Source organism: Haemaphysalis longicornis, unplaced genomic scaffold (genome assembly GCF_048455015.1).
Source record: "Haemaphysalis longicornis isolate Haplotype H1 unplaced genomic scaffold, Haemaphysalis longicornis Haplotype H1 scaffold_5, whole genome shotgun sequence".
Taxonomy (NCBI): domain Eukaryota; kingdom Metazoa; phylum Arthropoda; class Arachnida; order Ixodida; family Ixodidae; genus Haemaphysalis; species Haemaphysalis longicornis.
In genome coordinates, this window is record NW_027526385.1 from 159030482 (window position 1) to 159051891 (window position 21410).

At 44.6% G+C, this 21410-nt stretch overlaps 1 protein-coding gene across 1 annotated transcript in view; it reads left to right on the plus strand.

Annotated features, from left to right (window-relative positions):
- Window positions 1-13650, plus strand: part of LOC144138795 (protein kinase C, brain isozyme-like) — a 180532-nt gene extending 166882 nt beyond the window's left edge. The window contains 1 exon segment of the mRNA XM_077671265.1: window positions 1983-13650. Coding sequence (XP_077527391.1) covers window positions 1983-2135 — 153 coding nt within the window. The 3' untranslated portion in view covers window positions 2136-13650.
- Window positions 13651-21410: the final 7760 nt, after the last annotated feature.

Below are 21410 nucleotides of genomic sequence, written 5' to 3' on the forward strand. Positions count from 1 at the left end.
AATCCTCGCATATTGCCCGCACGTTTGATACAGGAAAGGCTGCACCAAAGCTACTGCTCAAGCAACACATCACATACCACGTAGACAGAAAAAGCATGTATTTAGCGAGTAGAACAGCGTTGCCAGATTGAAAAGAGGCTTCGACACCAGCTTCCTGCCAAAATTTCACCAGATTTCACCAGCAATAAAAAAAACGTCAGATATGGCGTATTTCCGGCTACTTCACTTATTTTTAATCGTTGGCAGCAAATCACGTCTTCTTACTGTTTTTTTTTTCATTTTCACTGCCCTCTTACAGCCTAAATTAAATCATTTTCTGGATAAAATACTAAACGCATAAGAAAGGAGTCCAAACACACGTACTAGAAAACAGTTCTTAACATTGAAAGCTTCGACACTTAAAGACACATTTTTTGTTCAGAAGTAAGCAACAAACGCATAAGAACGAAGTCCAAACACACAATGACAAAGTTCGGTTCGTGAAAGGGTTCGAAGTCAAGATTTCAGGAAAAAATTGCTAAGCATGAAATCCAGTTACATAACTAGTAATTCATAGTCACACAGACATCAAATATCCGTTGACACCATGCACATCCACCACTGATAATTCATAATAGCACGGAAAAACAAACGGATAGAACAATCGCCCGAGTTTACTGTTACAATGATTCTTGTGTCGCGCTCCTTAGGCGTGTCGTGGCAGCGTTCCACAATGAGGCTTGAGGGATTTACGGCAGAGCTTGCAGAGCGGTGGCCTTCCGTTTGCCGACCCTACGCTAGTCAGCCACAAAAGTATTTGCTTTCTGGAATGTACACAATCACCACACGTGAGAGCGTCCATCCGCGTGCGCACACGTAAAGCACCGACCCGAACGCATAGCTAGGAACAGATGGAAGCAATATAACCAACACCGCATGCGAGCAAAAACTGCGCGGAGACCCAGGAGCTAGAAGCGACAATAGAAAGCTTGACTACTACCACATGTGATGGAGCGCCAGCTTCCCACTAACCGCCGCGCACAAACGGCACAAATACAATGCCAGAAACAGGGAAACAGCGCAGAGGAACAAAACCATAACAAGCCTTACGTCGCACAAAACGTATCCTCCCGGGTCACGTGGTTGTTTTTCTCTCGCGTACTCCTTATGCAAAAAAAATGGCATCATGCATCACGCTTCCTTACAGGTCATGTGATGTAGTTTTTTCTCTCACACTCCAACTCACGTCTGCGCGTATAGCATGCGAGAGAGAGAGAGAAAGAGGGAGAAAGAGAAAAAGTCTCCCTCTCTGAAATGCGCGCTGGAAATTGTCCCCCCGATGTTCGCTTTCTAGTGCGACCGAGTGTGTATGTGGGCAAGAATGTAGCGGCAGCTACGGGATGCAAATGAAACCGCTAACAAAACGGCATAAATTTGAATAGTTTAGGTGACAAGCCATGTCACAAAATGTTTCACCAGTTTTCACCAAATATCATCTGGTGTAGCCATTCCGGTACATAAACACCAGGCGCCCCCAAATTTCACCTGATTTTCCCAATCTGGTGCCGAATTTCACCATCTGGCAACGCTGGAGTAGAATACACTGACTGCAAGGCAAAAGTCAGAATTCACAAGTGTCAGTGCTCTCACTAGAGGTATGTATCACTTAAACCGCAGTCCTCTCTGTTGTACACAAGATCATCGTCAGTTCCATCCAATTTTCTTTTTTTTTGTCCTTGTATGTGTTATGCAATCACTGACATGGAAGGTTCAGTCAGTATTACCACGTAGGAGCTTTACGGCACATCGTGCACTGCCATACAGCAGCACCGAAAGAAAAACCCTGCATATTATGCGTATTATCCGCACCCCTACTTTTCCACTGAAATTTTTGCATTTTTGGTGCGGGTTATACGTGCAAAAATACGGTACACTGTGCTGGAGTCATAGCCTAAGCAGCTTCACTGACTCTGGCCCTCGTTCTTCCTCGTGTGCGTGTGCAGAAACACCGCAAGGACGTGAGCAACTTCGACAAGCAGTTCACGAGCGAGAAGATCGAGCTGACGCCCACCGACAAGCTGTTCATGATGAACCTGGACCAGACCGAGTTCATGGGCTTCTCCTTCCTCAACCCGGAGTTTGTGCAGCACGTCTAGCCTCGCCCCTCCCCTAAGCCTAATTTATTGCCGACGCGCACCGCCGCACCGCTGGCCGCCAGGGCTCGGAACGCCCCCTCCCCCCCTGCCGCTCATCCCGTCGCAAGCCCGGCCCGGGAGATGGAGTCCTGGGAACGGGCTCCTGGTCCCGCTTGCGGCGTGCCAAGGGCCGGGCATTGTTTGGGACATCGCTGTTTCGTTAACGACATCGTCGGGAGGACAAACGACGGGCTGGCCTTCTGCGTTGTTGAGTTACTGCTGTCGAATAAGAAGTGCCCCGGTTCTGCCTGAAGTGGAGCTTGGGTGAGGTGAAAAGTTACGAGGGGTGTTTGGTTGGTCACGCCTGGTTAAATGTCTGGCATTGTCCCCGATAATGTGTTTGGTGTTCCGACATGCGTGGCTACCCGATGTATACATTTGTGCGGCCCATCTGTAATGAACACCAAGCGTTAGAGAGAGGTTGTTGTTTTGCGTGTTCGTACCTTTCCCTCTCTCCCAAGGTCTATTTCGAGCGAAACTGAGATACTCATCATTCCACAGCGGAGATGTGTAGTAAGTGCGGGGGCAGGCTTGTAATATGTGTGCAAGGTGTGATCTGTTTAAGTCACGCCCCGATTCCTTGCTTGTGGTCATCATCTCCTTGTTTTGTGTGTGTGTGCTTGGTGAGAGTGCAAGCCGTGTTGAGATTCCTTTTCCATCGCTAGTCGTACATTATCGCTTGCCGGTTATCATTCGCCAAGTTTGGCCTGGTGTGGCTGGGTTTGGACAAAGCTACATTCGGGGATACCTGCTGAATAAATGGCACAGCTGTGGAGACTCCAGTGCTTGGATTATGGCCGACATGTCGTATACAATGCTACTGCCTCCAGGCAAGGAACGTGGGAGTAGGGCGGGGTATTTGATGTCTTGGTATCATTCATGCAGAATTATGCCAATATACATATATATATTGGGGCAGTATTTTTGGTAGGTTATATTTTAATAGTTGTCCACCAAACCTACAGTAGTGCACTTAGCTTTACAGGGATTTCACGGTTAAGTAACTTTTGTCACTCCTACGTTTTAGGGCTGAGCTCTAGTATGTTCTAATCTGTTCCAAAAAAGTTCTCAGTTACTGATGAATGAATTGCAATAAATTTTTGCCGCTTATCTGTTGTTGTTATAAAAGATTGAGGTCTTTCATACAAGGCACTGGCAGATTTTTAAGCTTAGCGGATACTGTTAGATGAATTTCGTAGGTTTGCCATGAATGAAGAAATAGGAACTGTGATCATGTAATGATGTCAATCTTGCATGCTACAATGATTTCTCAAATTGCTGCATCACGGAGAAAATTAAAACTGAATTGATAGCTCCATGGTTCGCAGGACCCAGTATTGTAGGATAAAAATTTCAGCTGTTTTCATACGATTTCAAACTCATCTGACCTTTGTAAAAAGGAGCTTTTAACTCGTATGCAGAATCAGCGGCCACTATTCATAACGTAACTTATTCGTTAACTTTAAATCCAACGCATTTCATTCATATTGGTTTTGTGGGTTCTTGTGCACTTTTTAGTATCGCTTTTGCATAGTGGCGTATTTTAAGTGGAACACGCGGCTTTGGCTCCAGATAAAGATTCCAGGAAAAAACAAAAATCGAGCTTGGTGCGCAATGGATTTACCGAGGCAGTACATCGAAGTTGTCTTACGAAAGTTTTGTGCACTTCAGTCGATTCAAAGTGCTTTGCGACTCATTCGTGCATGAGCATCAGCAGAGTAATAATGGCAAACCAATTCCTGCAGTTCAGAAAATTGTTTTCATGCTGATACACCAATAATCACGTAACGCAGTCTCAGCATACCGTACTTTCGCGCATATAACCCGCCCCTGCATATAACCTGCACCTCTACTTTCCATCGACGAATAAAAAATAAAAAAAAGTACTGCCCACATATTTTATACATTAAAAGGATGGACCAAAACTACTGCTCAAGCAACATTACACATTTGTTTATGCAAAAGAACTTACCTAGCTTACTACGTAACTAGATGACTTGCCGCGTATATTTTTTCAGGTTGGTATATTTGCTGAGCTGTGTGTGCGAAATAAGCACTGTCAATGGGATAACAGTGGCTTAGTCGCTATCACTGCTGTAGGGCATCACGGCCCAACGCACATTGCATTGAAGCTGCACCGAAGGAAATACATTGCGTATAATCCACAGCTCTACTTCACCCCCAAATTTTCACATTTTCGGTGCGGGTTATACGCGCAAAAATACGGTAGTTTCAGCCAAGAGTGCGTCCCGCACTCAGAATTTTTTGTTCCCTAATAACTAAATTTCTTTTGAAATTTCGTATTGCTAAAGTAAGCAAATAGTTTCCTGCGCATTCTGTTGGTGGATAGAGCGAAGTTTCGGGGAGCAGTGACTTTAAAATGAAAAATATAGATGGAGTAGATCTTCATCACGCTGCCTGAGTGAACCAGCACTGAAAGATTGAACGCTTCACTTTGTAATCGCAAGCTTTAGTTCATTTGATGTTTCATTAACTCTGTGCAACACCGGGGAAGCGGCAAGATGCGAACAGGCAATGGGGAAGTGTACGGAAGAAAGTGATACAAAGGCGTGTTATCTATAGCTTCCTTATAAAAGCAGACTCCAATAGCCTGAATGCCACTGATAGACACTATTCCTCTAATCAATAATGGCTGGTTGGCTGACGCCCTCTGTAATTTTCCCAGAACTGCGTGAAGGTGAGGAAATGAAGTATAGTTGGTGCAGAAGAGTGGCTTGGCTTCAAAAGAAGCCTGCAGAAGCTGGTGTCTGCCTTCGACAAGACTGGTAAAATAAGGATGCACAAATATCTCTGTCCAACCGCGTAATCCTGAAGTTCCACTTGCTTGGAGAGCTTTCGTGCATCAAAGTCTCTTGCGTCTTTCCAAACAGTGATTCGTTTTAAGGTTGAATTTCTGATAATTGCAGCTGCATTTTTGCGTGTTGCTTGGTGTGGTTTGTTCTGCTGGAGTCACCCATTATCATAACGCAACGCTGGTCACTTGTTTTAGATAAAAAAATCCTCCTGTCTTTCTGCCTTATACCTAACTGCTGGCCTTTTCCTGAACACATCATTAGTGCATGAAAGAATCATATTAACAGGCATATGCAAGCAGAGGCGATTTCACTGTTGCTTTTATTTTATTTTATTTTTTGCGTTCATAGTAGAGGCACGTAAAGAAAAAGACGGGCTTATTTGTTACTCAATTTTAGCATTATGGAGGTCAGATTAAGGCGGACTTCTGGGCAAGTTGGTATTCTATTGCAAGACCGTTCGAAGCGCAAAACATATATAACTACATGTTATATATATATATATATATATATATATATATATATATATATATTGTGGGACTAATTTTATAGTGTCTACCTTTTGGCATAAAGTGAGTGTAGTGTCATGGATTGAAATTGAAGAACCAGAGAGGCAGATGTTTCGGTCTGTGTTTGCTGCGCGGGGTTTCAAAACATTTTTTCTCTGGAGCACTGGTATTGGTTCATCCAGTATGGCTCGTGCTAAGATAGTTTTTGAGCCACAATTGCACTGTGAGAAGCTGGTGATTTTCACCCAACGGTATCAGCTCTAAAGCGGTTAGGATTGGACACGGTTGTTTTGGGATTCTAGTCGTCCGACGTACGTTCGGAGGGCATTGGCTGCTGTGATTCTGTGTCATCGCAGACGTCATTAGGACTTCTGAAAAGTAGTTTTTGCATAACCATAATCTTTTATTGGTCACTCACTCGAACTGTTCACAGAAATCAGTGCGTGGGGAGGTTGGTCCGCGGAGGACACCGTGTGGACTTCTTTTTGTGATAGTGAGCGTCTTGGAGCAAACCGTTTGTTTGGGGTTTCCTGAAGCGAGTTGTATAGTCGCAGTTTTTTTTGGATAAAAAGGCAGGTGTGTTGGTAGTTTGCTAGCGGCAAGGGAGGCCCAAATTTCAACGACGGAACGTAGGATTATTGTTGATTATACGAGAAAATATAGTAGCAGTATTAATAGCAGCTCGCTCACTTATGCAACTGCTGTGTTTCCATGCCTGACAGGTACACTATTTAGTGAATTCACCACCTACTAAAATTTAGAGTAAGCGTGCTATAAGTTTACATGCAATTTTAAAACTCACAGCTTCGTGTGTCTCATGTGTTGATATGCTGATAAATGAGAAAGAGAGGGAGAGAGAGAGAGAGAGGGCTCTTTATTAAAAGAGAAAGTTGTAATGTTTGCTGGAATTTCGACACTGACACATTAGTCGGCGAGAAGAAAGAGTTAGAAAGAAAATAAGTATGAAAGAAGAGAGTAAAATAACAAAAAAAATAGCACGTTCAATTTATGTCAGTTGTGCAATGGAGAAGTCCGAGAGTTGGTACGGACAGCGCATGCGATTTATAGTCATTTTTTGTTGGCGGGAGGATTCCATCCGTTTCGAAGCATTATCTCATCTTTGGGGCCGAAATTATTCATTTTCGTGCATGCTCTGACAGAATCTCATCTACCGTACCCTTCCGACACAAAAGACTTTTCAAGATATTTCGTTAATAATGTGCGCATTGGAATGCTTGAAACGGACAAGCTCTACATTATGTGAATGTCATCCTTCGTTCCAATTTATTTTTGTGTTTCTCATTGATTCTGACTCGCACCACCATTGTGGGACAGTAGCCATTGGAAGTGGCAGCATTACTTCATGACGAAGTTGTAGAGAGCACACTAATTTGGTAAGAAGTTCAAAGAACACAGGTCAAGTAGAATTGAAATTCCATTCCTAAGCTTAGGGGTGTCTCCTTGGTGATGCGAATATGTCACCGCTGTTGTTTCAGCAAAATGGTCTCACCCATAGTAGTTCTAATTGGCCGCAACTTTTTTCTAAATTAAGTGTTAGGTTTTTGAAAGCACAGTTTGAGAATAGTGATGGTTTGAGAATAAAATGTGCATTTTCTGATCTTTTGTGGGTGCCACTCCCAAGTAAATTATTGTTCAAAGGATTGGGCATAATAATCTCTACTGATGAGGGTCATCTGCTGTCGCTTTCATCCGAGAAGCAAATGTCATATGTTATGAAGCAAAAAAAAATGGTTTGAATAGATTGTGAAGAAGTAAGTTTATCTCTGCTCATGTTTTGGTGCGCATTAAATAGGGGCAAAGCTTGGCATGGGCGAACAAAGAAAAAAGTGTACTTTCGTTTGTTTGTTTGAGCGCTGCATTTTCTTGAGGCTTTTGTGAGCATTTTGTATGCAGGAAAAGCGCGCTGATCGAAAAATCCTAGTCTTAAACATCACTTTTGTTGCCTACCGCTAGTGAGATTAGCTGTGGCCCCAAATGTGTGCAGCACTTATTTGTGGCTTATGAAAAAGTATTAAGTTTACGAAAGCAGGCAGGCATCGATATCGATCGGCAGGTATCAATTGCAACGAAGTCTTGTGATGGCATCGAATTTTACACACTAGGTTTCGAATCTCGTTATCCCCCCCCCCCCCTTTTTTTTTTTCGTTTTCACTGCATGTACTGTTGAGCAGGATTCTGTGATGGTAAACCACGTTCCTCTAAACACAAGTCTTGAATGTGTTTTATTGCAGAGGGGCTTTTTTGTTCACTTCGGCTTGCAAAATTTGGGTGTCAAAGATTTTTCTATTGTTTTCTCGATTCCGTTCTTTTTGATTATTAGAAGTTGTGCGAGTTCTTTCTTGGGTTTATGTGATCGTAGGTGTAGCTGGAGCGCAACTTATTTCACAAGGTCTCTCTCATGCTTTGGAGGTGTAGGTGCTACATAATTTAAAGTGAGTTGTATTGCACTGGGAGTGGACAAGGCGATCTAAAAAGTGCACTGTGGAAGATAGATTAGGTAGGTAAGCAGGTAGGTAAGGTAGGTAAGCAGAAGGAGCAAAAGTGGCATTTCATCATTGCTCCAATGGTTTGGAATCGGTGTCATGTTGAAAACAAGGCTGACTGACCTATTGCCAAAGGTTCTTTATGTTGGTTGTTGCATGGGCTGAAACTGACTCCTACAGGCGAGAGCTTCGTGATGGCAAAAGGAAACTGTATAACAGCTGGCACATCAAGGAAGAATGAAAAGGCAATTATCTGCCTACCTGTTAGAAGGAAATTTCACTCTCAGAGCGAGCCTAGAAACAAGGTTGTGAACAAGTCGAAAAGTCAAGCGTACGCTCATTAAAAAGGCTTGGGATGTCACAGGGCGATTTTGAACACATTGGGTTGAGGCATCTGGCTAATTTGGCGACAGTGGACTTCAAAGCACTCTTTACAACAAATGACGTTACATCTCACCCAGTTTAGCTTATATAGGCTGCGTAATGTCTTCGAGAAGCGGGTTTTTGGAGAATGTCGAACATCTTCTGGAATTGTTCTGCTGAAACACTGATGCCTCAGTTGTGCTCTTTCAGCCATGTTCACTGCTAGCAGGATTCTGCAGGAAGCAATGCCTTTTTACTTCTACGAATTCGCGTCTGGGAGCCTTGCTCATTTTTCTGCGTTTGTACCTAGGGACAGCCTCAGCAGCTTTTAACACTTTCACTTCATTTTTGGGCGCCCAGCTTGAAGCCGTTTGGAAATTGCCTTGACTTGGCTTGACTTTGCAGCTGCAAGCATGATTGGCACTGGAGTTTGCTTTAACAAGACGAGCTCTGAAGGTTCTTTTTTACACCTTGAGCGGTATGGTACAATTGGGGCTGCTACGTGAACTTTTTGGTATAATGCTTTGGTGAAGGAATTTCATGGTCAGCCTAGTTGCAAGCAGCAATGCAGAGGCATTGTCGATTTTTGTATCTGTGTGAAATTACGAATCACTGCTGGGGAGGCCCAAGGAGGTCACCGACTATCGTTATCCTTGCTTTTTTCATACGTGATATTGTTACGTATTTCCCGTTTCACTATCTTCAATGTCATCTTTGGATCTCATCCAAAACTGCAGAAGCAGCCTGGGTTTACCTAAACGTTTGCCAGTGGGACACTACATGGGTTCACTTTGTTGCATATTGGTTAAACGGTTCCTCATTCCTGCCTCAAGCGTAGTTCGATTCTTGTTGCCGTGTTGAGGACGAAAGAACCGATGCAGGTGTGATTTCAAGTCGAACCTCTAGCATTCTGGATTGTGAGGCGTTGCATGGCACAGTGATCCAAAGGCATGAAGGACAGGCCCTGCAGTGCAAGCTAAAGTAGACAACGACAACTTGAGAAATTGAGACGGAAGGGCCAGGTGTGTTGTTGCTCAATTCGTTGTTTTATTTAAATGTTGCTGCTTGGTGACAGTAAGCTCAAAACTTCAGCACTGTCCTGGTACTGTGTGCAGATGGCAACATGTATTGACCGTTCGCTTTGTTTTTTGTGTTCAGAGTTTGTTTAGACCTTCCGTACATATTGTTGCACCTCGAACAGGCTGACAGGGCTGCTTGGAAACCCCCCCACAAACATGCGAGATTCATTTGCAGCAAACTTGTGTGTCTGGAGAGGTATTTCTCGACTTCAGACGCTTAGGCTTCAAAAGTCAATGCCTTCATTTCTCGGCATTCTGCAATGAAGTGTTGAAGCACTTCATTGTGGTGCGGGTGCGTTCAAAACAGACATAGCAATAGCAGTGGAACAAGAACCTTCGATTACTGTTGCCTGAGACCACTTCTGCGCGCTTTGCAGCTTGTCACTCCAATTCCAAGGTGAATTCCTTCCCCATATCTGCCACGCTGCGATTCGCCATAGCCTCACATTGCCTGTCGTTTCAACCGTGGGTCATGTTTGAGCATTGTTTTAGCACTGCCGCTTTGCTGGCTGCTTTTCCACTCTTAAAGCTTGCACATTTTGTATATATCTGCCTCTGGAGCTTTGCTAGCTGGCATCCAGTCTCAACCTGCAATACATTGCCGTGCAGCAGCTGGCGGACTCTGTTGCCGTTCCTGCATTTCATTTTTATTTCCATGCATATTCTTCCTAGAGTGTCCCATTGCATGCTTCCAAGGTGTCCGGTTTGCCGTTGTTCAACCACCAAAAGTCGACATCGTGTGTGTGCTTACAGAGACATGTGGTGGTTTTTAGTATTGAGTACGCTCCAGCAGTGCTGTGCTTCCAAGCGATGCAAAGCAAGTACGGAGAAACTAGGAAAATGGCACGCGGAAAATGGGAGTGTGTATTTCATTCATCTGCATCACTTAGCAGCACAGCACCGTGAAACTCGTGTCATGCGAGTTAGTTGAATCCTAAACTTTAGGCCTAAACTTCAAGCGCACCATTGCTTCTCACTGCGCAAGTTTCCGGTGGACAGTCGGATTGCAACTGGATGTTCCCTGGCATCTCCGGCTGTACCAGGCATTCCCTGCTTACATTCCCAGCTTCTGCTCACCTAGCCTAATGAAAGTGGCGTTCAAATGTCGGTCGAAAGGCTTAGCACTTACGCTTTGCGCATTCACAATTGACTGCATGTAGAACGCCATCACCATAAGTGAAAAAGGGGACAACAGCGATTTCTTTTTTTGTCGATCTTGAAACCTTCGCATCAGTGTCTCATTGTCAGGTGCGCCCGAAACTATCTTCAAAGGCGCGCGTCCGGGTGCCATGGGAGCATCATGTCGTCAGCAGATACTCGTGACTGGGCGACCGCGTGGGGCTACTTTCCCGTTCGCTCCATCGCCACATTTGCTGCCCTTAAGAATTTTTGTGCCGCGTCACTCTACACCATCGCCTATAGCCATCGCCTAAGACCAGTGTTCCAAACGTTCTGCCTTACCTCGTCGCCTTACTTGTTGGAGCTCTTCTTCTTCCGAAAAAAAAAAACGGCCGCGACGCTTGCGCGTGCCGTTCAACAAACGTGATTTCGCACCGAAGTCACGCAATATTGCAGAAGACGTCGCGGGCTTGCGGGTCATAACCCTTTCCGTGCCCCACCGCTGTGCTCACTTGAATGTAACCATGTAAAAAAAAAAAGTGCCGTTTGCTGTCCGTTGTAAGTCATTCGCGAGTTCTTATCTTTCCCCGAGTCCGTTCTTGCATCCCATTCGATCTAGTCGTTCATGCGTGCTCAACAATGAATTTTCGTCGCTTATTATTAGACGGTTCTTTTTTTTTTTTTTTAAAGATGTTACAGCCAGTGATGCTGGAAAGCGTGGTCTTTCAAGACGTTGTTGAGAGACTGTATCCGTGTGTTATCTTGATGTCGCTCCTTTTTTTTCCCTCGCTAAACTTTGGCTGTCAAATTCCACCTCCCTGTCGTGTAAACCCATGTCCAAATTCCCTCCACAAACTTGGGGGCCTGTTATGCATTTTAGATATAACTTCCAATTGACGAGCGTGCCAAAGCGGAGGCCCCCGAAACGAGTGCTCGGTGAGAGTAATGCCACCGTGTGTGTGACGTTTTATGCCGTTACGCGAGACACAAACAGATGGGACTGTGGGCCTATAAGTGTGCGAAAACCCTTTTGCGCCGTGAAGATTCTCTGACGACATTTTCAGGGATACGCATCTCATGATTGTAAAAGCCTTTCCTCTTTGGCAGGGAGAGAGCGTTTTTCGCATTTCATGATCCGCGTGAGCTCATTTGTCGAACGCTTTGTTCTTCATGGTGTGTCTCCTGATTCTTTTCCTCTCTTTTTCATCCTGTATGTCTGTGCAGAAATGCCAGTCGTTGATTTTTGAACAATTTCTTCCGTGTGGGAAACTACAATCTCTACCGTAGATAGAGCTTACTCAAACGGTTATCTGTATGTCAGACCTATTATTGGAACCAAACGGGGCTTTTCAAAAGGCTTTGTTTATATAAGCAGCAGCTGCTGTGAACCATCTGGGCATTTTGTGCACTGTAGTATATTCGCAACCTTTCTTTTTTGATTCTCGCCTGCCTCGAGGAAGTGCAGATATTAACAATTGTCTTATGAGGCACAGGGGGGAACTTGTAGTTAGTTTTAGGGGTAATAATGTGCAAAATCATATCAGCTAAATGCGCTGAAGTAAGATGAATAGCTCGACAAATAAAACAGCGATGGCACAACCCTTGATAGTTTACTTCGCTTTGCGTCGGGCTCGGATGACGACGTTTCGAACAAAGATTGCCACATTTCTCCAGTTCCCCGTAGCTCTACAAGCTGTATCGAGCATGTGGGGTCTTCTTGGTTTAACGAGTGTTTTGTCAAATAAAAAGAAAGGATTTATTGTGTGCTAAGGTTGTAGTTAAACCATTGTAGTAGAGCTTGGCAATTGTGCACTGATGTAAAGTGGGGACTTTAGTAAAAGAAGTTGTTACTATATGACTGCTTTAAGCTTTACCTGTACTGAGGTTGAATTTGTGAAATTCTCGGCCTCGCTATCGAGTCCGAGCACATGCTTTACAAGAGCTTCATATGCAAAGGATGTGTTTGCATTGCAGAATTTCGGTGGGCTGGCTTGAGCTTTCGTTGGCTCACAGACGTGAGCAGAAAGCAAGTACGCTTTGTTTATGGGACCACAAGAGATAATTTGAATTTCGCTGCTTAGAAGCACGTATTTACAAGTGAGCGTGTTGAACGTGTGCAGCCGTAAAGACGTTTTATTCTGCGTCACTGCGGTAGTGAAGTCAATGACAGATGTGGACGTAGAGAACTACGACCGTTCTAAACTTAACGACAGAGCTTACAGAGTTTGAGCATCAGTCCTTCCAGCAATATCTGCCGCAAAGCTTTGCGTAATTTTTTTCAATCCCCTAGAAAGGAATGCAGCAAGAAAATTGATGTGTGGTTTCTAAATGGGTGTCTTGAAGTCTTAAACTAAAGGGATACTTAAATATTGCATTTGTTGAACACTGTTTTGTTGTGCATCAAAGAGATGTGTATCAGAAGTGTTCCCTAGAAGATACAGGAAACTGTTGTTGCAGCAGATTGTTTCTGTGTGGCTTGTTTCGCTCATGTATTGTTAACACTTATTCCGCTCTTTATGTAGCCTCCCGTCATCTGGACATATTTAAGTTCACGCCATTTTTGCTTTCAGCCCAGAATTAAAGTACCACCGCAAATACACATGCCATCGGTAAAACTTTTACATTGGTAAAAGCGGTTCGTACGCGCACAGGTTTGCACATAGAACGCTGTGTAATAACACAGAGGCTGTCGGAGTTTGAAGCGAACCTTATCTCCTGCCATCACGTGAGCTCATACATCTATAATGGCCGACAGCACGTGCGGTTGCTGTTCTTTCGAGCCTACCACATGAAAAGCAGCCCTCCGTGGGTTTCACCTCTGACGTGCAAGTAAGTACGTGGGGACCTAATGAGCGAAACGGCTGCACACGTTCGACTTGTTCGGTAGCGGGAACTTGGTCTCGAAGCATTGCGATGATTCTTCTGCGGTGCCGCTGTGTTGATTGGGACATTGCAGTTAGCGACTAAGCAGCGCATTTGCGTGCCGTGTGCACGGAGCCTGTCTCCCATGGAGGTGTCTCTCTTTCTCTGGTCCTCCGCCAATGCTTCCTGTGAATGTTCATCGAACAAATAAAAAGTCTTGTTTTTGACGACCGTCTCTGTCACTGAACTGTCCAGTGCTCTGCTGGTTCTACGAAATAGGTAGTTTACGTTGGCTTAAGAGGAACTGGTTGATGGAACATCAGCAGGGTGTCTAGCGATTGGGAAAACCGGGAAAACAGGGAAAAGTCAGGGAATTTTGAGCCACCCGGAAAAGTCGGGAAATTGTCAGGGAATTTTGCAATCAAGCACTACCAGTCAGAGAAAACCACTTCGGGGCCTGCCCACACTGTTTTATATTAGGGGAAACCAGTGTTCGTGGCCCCCAAGAACTTGCCGAATGCAATATGTTCACGCGTAACGAAAGCGTGAACCGCATGAAACGTTTTCTAGTTCTTCTGCAAGCGAAAACGCGCCGCGCACGCCTGAGGCGCGCTGACGCCGCCGCGGAAACCACCCGCACAGAGCCACGGCCGGGCTGGAGGAGGCGGCAGCACCGGCCGCGGAATAGTGCAGTAGCTTATTTAGTGACGCTAGGTAGCTCCAACGTCCGCTTTTCCTGCTCTTTAAAATACTACTCGAGGCATAAACGCACTTGCCTGTGCAGGAAAGGAGCCACCGCAGGCACGAAATCGTCGACGCGGCCGTGAAAATACCGCGCACGAATCGCGTGCAGAAACTCGCCGTGCGGTTCACGCAGCTTGCTTAGGTTGCTGGGTGCACTTGCGCAGAGGGACAATGTGTGTGGTGCCCAAATCACACGCACAACGCACACGCACACACACAGCGAATTTTTAAAGGCAGCGCTTTTCGGGAACTAATCTTGAAAGAACTTCTTTCTTATTATGGCATCAGGAGCCAGAATTCCATAATCAAAAAGGAGCATGAACCGCATGCGGCGTTTTCTGCTCGCGAAAACGCGCCGCGCACGTCACAGGCGCGCTGCCGCTGCCGCGGAATCACCCGCACGCTGCGCGCGGTGCTGCCGGCGGCGGCAACATGGCGGCGGCTTCTACCGCGAAGTTCGAGCGACCGTGTCTAAGCGCTCTCTAAAATGCCGCACAAGGCATGCACGAAGTTGCTTCTGCAGTGAAGGAGCTTATAATGTGGGCGAAAACGGTACTATCAAACATCATCCGCGCCGCTAGTGAAAGCGCCCATGCAATACCTGCAGGGGTGGTAAGCCTAAACTAGAGTGAACTAAGTACAGTCGAACACGGATATATCGAACACGGGTATATCGAATTAGTGTCTATATCGAAATCATGAATTATCCCCTTGAAAATTCTGTGTAAAAGTATAGGAATTCGTACGTTTATATCGAACGGTATTTTTCCCGACATTTGGTATATCGAACACCGCCCGAGCCGGAAGGTGGTCTTCGGCAGTCGCTGCACCCCCGATTTCCGCGGTCGCTTAGTGCCTTCGCCGAAACCCAACAGGGACAGAAGCCGGGGCGTCGGAGTGTCACGCTTGCCTTCTCATGGATAACTGCTCGGCCAACCAAACCACCTGCGAGCGCGACAACATCGAGCTCAAGTTTCTGCCTCCGAACACAACAGCCAGGCTGCAGCCGCTCGACCGCTCGACTAAGTCGTTCAAGGTTGGGTACAGGAGGCGACTCCTCGATAGGCTTTTGATGAACCTCCGCGTGGGCACCGAGCTTAAAGTTGACCAGCTGGGGCCCATACACATGATGACGGGCGCCTGGAACAGCGTAAAGCAGAGCGTGGCCAACTGCTTCCGGAAGGCAGGCTTCGTGACGGCCGAACATTCGGAAGCTTGCGAAGACGGCGACGACGACGAATAGGGCATGGACGAAACGTTTCGCGAGCTGTCGTCCCTTTTCCCGGCTGCTGTTCCAGCCGGACTGTCTGCCGGCGCCTTCGTGAACACTGACAGCAATGTTTAGGCTGTTGCGAGCGTCGGTGACGAAGATATCGTAGCTGCGGTTGCAGGAACCCAGGCTGATAGCTCGAGTGGCGAAGATCGTCCGGACGAGGATGCGGCTACACGATCGTACTCCCCCTATGAACTGGCGGCTGCGTTTAGCTTGATTCTGCGTAGTTGCGGCGACATGGGGGGAACTGGGCTGTCACACCTGGATAGCCTCGAGAATATTGAGACCAGCGTCTTTAATTCCATGTACAGGATGAAGACGCAGGCCAAGATCAGCGATTTCTTTTCACGCAAATAAAGCATCCTGTTGCGTCTTTAGTTCGGAATTAGTTGTCATTCTTGAATGCGCCAATCGGTAAGTGGTCGTCCGCCACAGGTGAGGTCTCAGAGCCCATATTCTTTATATCAAATTTTTCATATATCGAACTATTTCGCAATCCCTTTGGAGTTCGATATATCCGTGTTCGACTGTATTCTAGTTCACTTTACCTAAACATCTCTGGTGGAGCCAGCCGACTGTCTCTAGCACTTCGAAACTGCCGCCATGAGGCGCGCGGCTCCCCATTGGTGCATGCCATCAGGCTCCTCCCACGTATTCTAGTTCACTCTAGTAGAGTGAACTAGAATACTTGGTATTCTAGTTCACTCTACTCCCACAGTCCACTGCCGCGCGCGACGCGCGTCATTTTCCTAGCGAGACAGAAGCTGCCGCGCGCGCGCGAATCGTCGACGCGGGCGTCCAAAAATTGCACGCGCATCGCCGACGTGCCCGAATCACGTGCAGAAACGCACCATGTGGTTCACGTCGCATGTCGAGCCAGGAAAATCAAGAAAAAAAGCAAAAGGTGCTGGCTGAAGCGCAACTTGAAGCTTCTATCCTGCAAGATGAAATAAACTCTCTGAAGCCGTAACTGAAGGCATGCAAACCTCAAGCTGAACGAGCAAACTGAAGTTATTCAAAGTGCATTTTGAGAAGTAGGGCACTTGCAATAAATGTGTTTTTCCCTACGATAGAATGTCTTTTCTATACGCTTTTTATATGCTTCACTGACCATTTCCACAGAATGGTGCCTGTTGTATAGGTCAGGGAATTTCGACTAAAATGGCCATAGAAAAAAAAAGAAAAGTAATTATTGAATTAGGCAATTTGCTAGACACCCTGATCAGCCAAGTCAAAAGGAGTGGTAATACATGGTCACTTCGGTTTTGTTTATATGAAGCTTGCGATCATGCCAGCACAACTTACTTCACGTTAACTTGGTCTGGTCCAGCTAAAGCAGCCTAGTTTTATAAAACGATGCCCAGTAAACTAGTTATCAGAACTTGCTGTGTACTAGTGAGCCCCAAACAGAGTTTGCCACAAAAACTAGCTGCTGAACTAGAAACCATGAAGTGCTGCTGAACCTAAGGTTGTGCGTTCAATCCCAGCTGCGGCAGCCACTCTTCGAATGGAGGTTGAATACAAGTGTGTAGCAATTTGAACATATGCTGAACATCCCCAGGTCAAAATAATCCAGAGCCCTCCACTACGGTGAGTTGCATATCCCAAGTGCAGCTTTGGTATGTAAAACCCCTGACATGTTTAGAAATCATGAATGCTGATACCTCTGTTTGAAATGCAACATGAGGAACTACCAATCTTATTGGTATCTCCCAGACGCAGTGAAACGTTCTTGGCACTTACAGAGCTGTAAGGCTTCAGAAACTAAATAGGTAGTGGAGAAACTGTTGGGCTTTTGCAAGGTGTACAGTGTCTTGTCTCTCTCTACGAGCATATCAAGTCTCAGCGCCTTCTCTGTAAAGTTCCTGTAGTGAGGCGTTCATTGTTCCTTTGAGCTTGTTTCAATCTCTAATGATCACTGGTTTCACCAAGAAGGGATCTATATCACATTCACCAATTCCAGGTGGATGTTCAAGCTAACAGGCAATGATGCCCAAGTATTCGTCATAAAACACTGTGAGACGACGCTTGGGCTTTACCAATGGAAGGCACAGCACCGACGCCAACGACCTACCGCTGGAGCAAGTTCTTTATGCCAGATTGTCTCCGAGAAGGGGTTCCTTTATCATTTTAGCCTGTTGCCAGTGAAGAAATGGCAATGGGTCTGCTGTGTTTACGAGTAACATCATTGTAGGCATGTGCAAAATGTGTTTTGTATGTGGAAGCATTGAATGGGCCATCAACCCAAGAATTCAGAATTTCGTGCATCATGTCAAGTCAAGTTTCAAGTTTATTTGAGACATGTAAATTACATGGCTGAGGAGGAGGGAAAAAAAGCCGCAGCTTAGCGGCTTGACAACGTTCCCTTCCCCTGAGCTACGTCGGCAACAAGGGTATGTAGCAAGAAACAAAACAGCAATGCAGCTTTTTGATGTAATCAAATACAGTTGAATACTTATACATAGCTCTTGTACCATTAAAAAATATTCTTACATAAGAATTGAACAGAAATATATCCAACACAAGTGGTATCAAAGACATGGCAAAGAGAATGGAAGAGGCAGGGTTAACAAGAAGACATGTGAACTACTAAACGATAGGCAACCAAAGTAATACATACACTGAAAGCATCTTATAAAAAGAAAGTTTTTATCTGTTGGTAAGACGGCAAACGATCACAAGAATTGGGGAGACCAAATCGGTTAAGCGGAGTAGGCAGCGCATAATTTAGCGTTTGAAATCCATAATTAGTCCGTGGGCGAGGCACGTACCAGCGTTCATGGTGACGTGTTTGATGGGAGTGCGTGTTCTTTTGTAAAATAATTGTTTCCTCAAGAAGAGGCGCTCGACGTTCGGATAATGATTTATACAGTTGAAGCAGGCGGAAATCATAGACAGAAGTAAGTTTAATTATGTTATATTTTGAGTACAAGTTGCGGGAAGAAGATATACTTGGTGCGTTTGCTATTGCTTTCAATGCCCCGTTCTGTAACACCGAAAGTTTACTAATATTGGTTGCAGTGGAGCTACCCCAGATTAAATTGCAGTATCTTATATTTGACTCAAATAATGCAAAGTACAAAAGAAGTTTTGTTTTAACCGGCAGCATGTGTCGCAACTTCCTAAGTATTCCGACTGGGCGAGATAGTTTAGTCTGCAGGTGCTCGAAATGAGCATCCCACAGCATAAACTCACTAAAGTAAACGCCCAGAGATTTAACTACATTGGTTATTTGTATTTCATTAGTCCCCAGTGAGAGGGTACTTCTTAGGTCATAAGTGGTGTTTTTGGCTCTAAAGAATATGGCTTTTGTTTTGGCTGAGTTGACCAAAAAGAGCATTTCTGATAGACCGTGTGTGCAGTTTAGCTAGGACTAAGTTGGCTTTTCCCACTAAGCTATTTACGTCCTCTCCAGTTAAAAATAAGCTTGTATCATCCGCGTACATTACGTATTCAACTTCTTTATCTATTCGTATGAGATCGTTAATATATATGTTAAAGAGTAAAGGACCTAACAAACTTCCCTGAGGAACCCCATGTTTAACAGATTTGAAGGCAGATTGAAAACTTTCAATTGTGACACACTGCACGCGATTACTGATATAATTAGAAATTAAATTTAGCATATTATTTCTGATTCTATAGGCTGAAAGTTTTAAAAGAGTGCGATGATTCATTGTGTCAAATGCTTTAGACAAATATCCCTAATGTGATCAATTTGTTCTCGATGTTAGTAAGTATGAGTTCTTTTTGTCGTAGCAGTGCTAGTTCGGTAGAAGAATGTTGCCTGAATCCAAACTGTTTAGTTGTTAAAACATTGTATTTTTTAAAGAAATCGGATAGCCGTACAAAAATAATACGTTGCAAGCTCTTGGAAAATACCGGCAAATAGATATTGGCCTATAATTATTAAGGACGTCCTTAGGACCTCCTTTGTGCAGAACAACTACTCTGGCCTTCTTCATTTCGACAGGAAATACACCGGTTTCGAGAGCTAAGTTGTAAATGTAAGTTAAGATAGGGCAAATAATGTCTATGACGTAAATAACTGGTTGCATTTTGATACCGAATGCGTCTTCGCATTTACTGATTTTCATGCGGTCGAAAGCTGACTGAACCTCCATTTCATCACACGAAGTGAGAAAAAGGGAATTCGACTCATGGTTATCTATGTAGTCGAGAGCAGTGGGGTCATGTTCACTATCAACAAGCGAAACAAAGTAATCGTTGAATTTGTCAGCTAGTTGTTTTCCAGTGATTTTTTTTGTTATCAATAACCAGACTGCTGGGTACACGGGAATGTTTGTTGCAGAGTAGTGTGGGTGTTTACTCTATTCCAAATAATTTTTTGATCTGTGATGCCGTTGAACAGGTTTATGTACTAGTTGTTTTTCGCTTTCTTTAGCATAGCATTTATTTTGTTACGGTGTCGTTTAAAAGTCTTGAAATCAGCTGTGTTACGACTCCTAAGGAATACCCTGTACAGTTTGTTTTTCTCAGATATCATTTTAAAGATATAAGAGGTGACCCATGGCTTACGAGCTCGTTTAGGTGTTGTGAACGTCTTGTATGGGAAGCAGTTTTTGTAAATTAGCAGGAACTTTTCTAAGAAGAAATGAAATGCATTGTCAGCATTTGTATAGTTGCGCACAGACTCCCAGTCACACCTGATTATAGCATTCCTGAATGTTTCAAGCGTATAGCTATTTATTTGTTGAATTTTATTTTGTGTCAGTGTTTTACCGTTCGTGCGCTGGGCAGCGTTGCTGCAAATAGCAAAAACAGGGAGGTGGACACTGAGGGAACTATCAATAACCCCTGCTAAGTAGAGTTGATTTGCTCCCAATTAACAGGTCAAGTATTGTTGCTGACATGGGAGTCACACGCGTAGGTAGGTTGATTACATTTTGCATAAAATGAGATTCTAATAGCGTCAGCATGCGCGTGCGTCGAGAAGAGTTTTCACCCATGTTAATGTTGAAATCACCTCCCATAAAAACAGTATGACCCCAAGAATCAGCAAATTCAAAAACGGTCTCCAGATAGGCTAAAAATTCATCAAGGTTTCCATCAGGAGGGCGATAAACCACAACAAATAGGGTAGTTCCAGTGCGCACAGAAAGGATTTCCTAGTTGGCTGTTACCGCAAATGCTTGATTTTCTCTTTCACAGTGCATACATTCGAGTATTAATAAACCAACTCCTTCTCCTCCTCGATCGGCTCGATTCAGGTAAAAAGATTGGTACTTGTTGACAACAAAACATTCATGATCGTGAAGCCAGGTCTTGGTGATATTAATGTAGAAATCAACCCAAAACCGATATGAATGGTTACTCTAAACCGAGTGATTTGAATGAGTTCGCTGCAAAAAACTCAGCCCTATCAGTTTTGCATATTAATATCCAATCTACTAGAGGCAAAGAAGCAGTTTTTGATGAGTTCCTAAATGAATTTCGTTTCAATTATACAGCAATTATAACGAATTTACGAGACAAGCTTTGCCAGGTCACTTTCCACACGGATGACATGTATGGTTTCCTTACTAGCCCTTCGCACAAGCACTTTTCCGTTGCTGTGCCAGGCGTATTCCAACCCATTTTTTTTCGCCCATTTCTTGGCAGTGAATAGCAGAAGCCTATTTCGTTGATTAAGGTTCTCAGTGACCGACACATTGCATTGCAAGTTTCTCAACTTTTTGCATTCTTGGAGCCAGTTTTCTTTCTGCTGCAGCTGAGCGAAGCGAATGAGTATCCCCGGGACTTTTTCTTGTTTCGACGGTAGCCTATGTAAAGCCTCTAATTCATTCATGCTCACGTTGGGAAGTTCCACCATGCGTCCAACTGCGTTGACTTTGGAAAGCATGTGTTCATTTTCTGAAAACTGTACACCATCTATGACCAAGTTGTGGCGCCTGCTTCGCCATTCCAGGTCATTCACCTCAAGTTTGAGCTGCTGGGCATCAGCACTAC